The 1,223-nt window shown below is 46.9% G+C and overlaps 1 protein-coding gene across 1 annotated transcript in view; it reads left to right on the top strand.

Moving 5' to 3' along the window:
- Gpatch1 (G-patch domain containing 1) overlaps positions 1-1,223 on the top strand; it is a 38,558-nt gene that overhangs the window by 35,404 nt on the left and 1,931 nt on the right. Inside the window, exon 18 of the mRNA XM_023704476.1 lies at positions 824-921. Coding sequence (XP_023560244.1) covers positions 824-921 — 98 coding nt within the window. The remainder of the gene's footprint in view (positions 1-823; positions 922-1,223) is intronic.

Below are 1,223 nucleotides of genomic sequence, written 5' to 3'. Positions count from 1 at the left end.
TGTGCCACCAAGCCCAGCTTGTTCAGTTGTTTTTAATTATTACATACATTATGTTGTTATAATACTAGTTTCTTAATATCTCCACTTATAAGATAATTCTTACAAAAATTTTATATGTGAAGAGCTAATGGTTATATGGCAAATTTTAAGCAATGAGATTCATGTGCCTGATCTTAGTTTATCTCCTTATGCCTTAAGAAAGTAGGGGTTCTTGTTATTCCCATTTTTTTCTTTTTGTTTATTTATTTATATTTAATTTTATTGGTACTTTTTTTTTTCTTTCTTTTTCCGAACAGGGTCTTTCTATGTAGTTCAGCCTGGCCTTGAACTTGCTTATGGAGCCCAGACTGGCCTCAAACTCCTGGTGACCCTCCTGCCTCAGCCTCTGGGTGCTTGGGTTACAGGCCTGTGGCACCATGCACAATTGTCCCCATTTTAAAATGGGAAGAGAGACTTGGAGTGTTCAGGCCACACCCTAGAATGAGCCAGGCCCCAAGTGTTGTCTGGTGCCACTTTGGTTTAGCTGAGGATCCACTCCAGCTGGCCTGTGGCCTCTCCGCCTCTCTCGTCTCCATGCGTGTCACATGGCAGGCCAGGGATGGCAGGACCCTGCTTGGGTTCTGGCTGCTCCTGATCAGCGCAGCAGTGTGCGGTGCCAGTCCGTTCGTCATCACAGCCAAAGCAAGCCAGAGGGGCAGAAGTTCTGCCTCCGTGGGAAGCTTTCTGTGCCCGGCAGACTCCTAGCTCAGCAGCTGGGAACTTACTTTTTTTTAATAGTTTTTGTTTTCCCTAAAGTTCACATATTTATTACCCTGTCTTTCAGATGCTCGTCAGAAACCTGAAGCACCTCAAAAAGAGAAATGTAAAAAGAACAAAGAAAAACACAAGACCAAGAAAGACCACAAACGAAAGAAGGAGAAGGTGAGTAACGTCCACACGGCGTGCGGCCGGGGCGGGCTGGCGCTGCGGCTTCTGGTGTCCCGAGAAGCCCCAGGCGTCCTGGCCAGAGAGGAGCCGGGGCCAGGGTGGGCGGCACGGCCCCGCTGTGCCTTGATGGAGATGCCGGCATCCAGGCCGGCGCTCCGGGTCTCAGAAGCTGCTTTTCTTTCCGAGCGGCATGTTTTCATTTGTGCAGTTGGACTCTAAAATAATTTTGTTGATTTAAAAGTAGGAAAAAAGGGCATAAAGGCATCTTAGAGTAAAAGCTGAGTATTAAGTAATAA

This window comes from Octodon degus, unplaced genomic scaffold, assembly GCF_000260255.1.
Source record: "Octodon degus isolate 3935 unplaced genomic scaffold, OctDeg1.0 scaffold00197, whole genome shotgun sequence".
NCBI classification, from domain to species: domain Eukaryota; kingdom Metazoa; phylum Chordata; class Mammalia; order Rodentia; family Octodontidae; genus Octodon; species Octodon degus.
The sequence above is the reverse complement of the archived record's forward strand: the minus strand, read 5'-3'. Positions and strand labels throughout refer to the sequence as shown.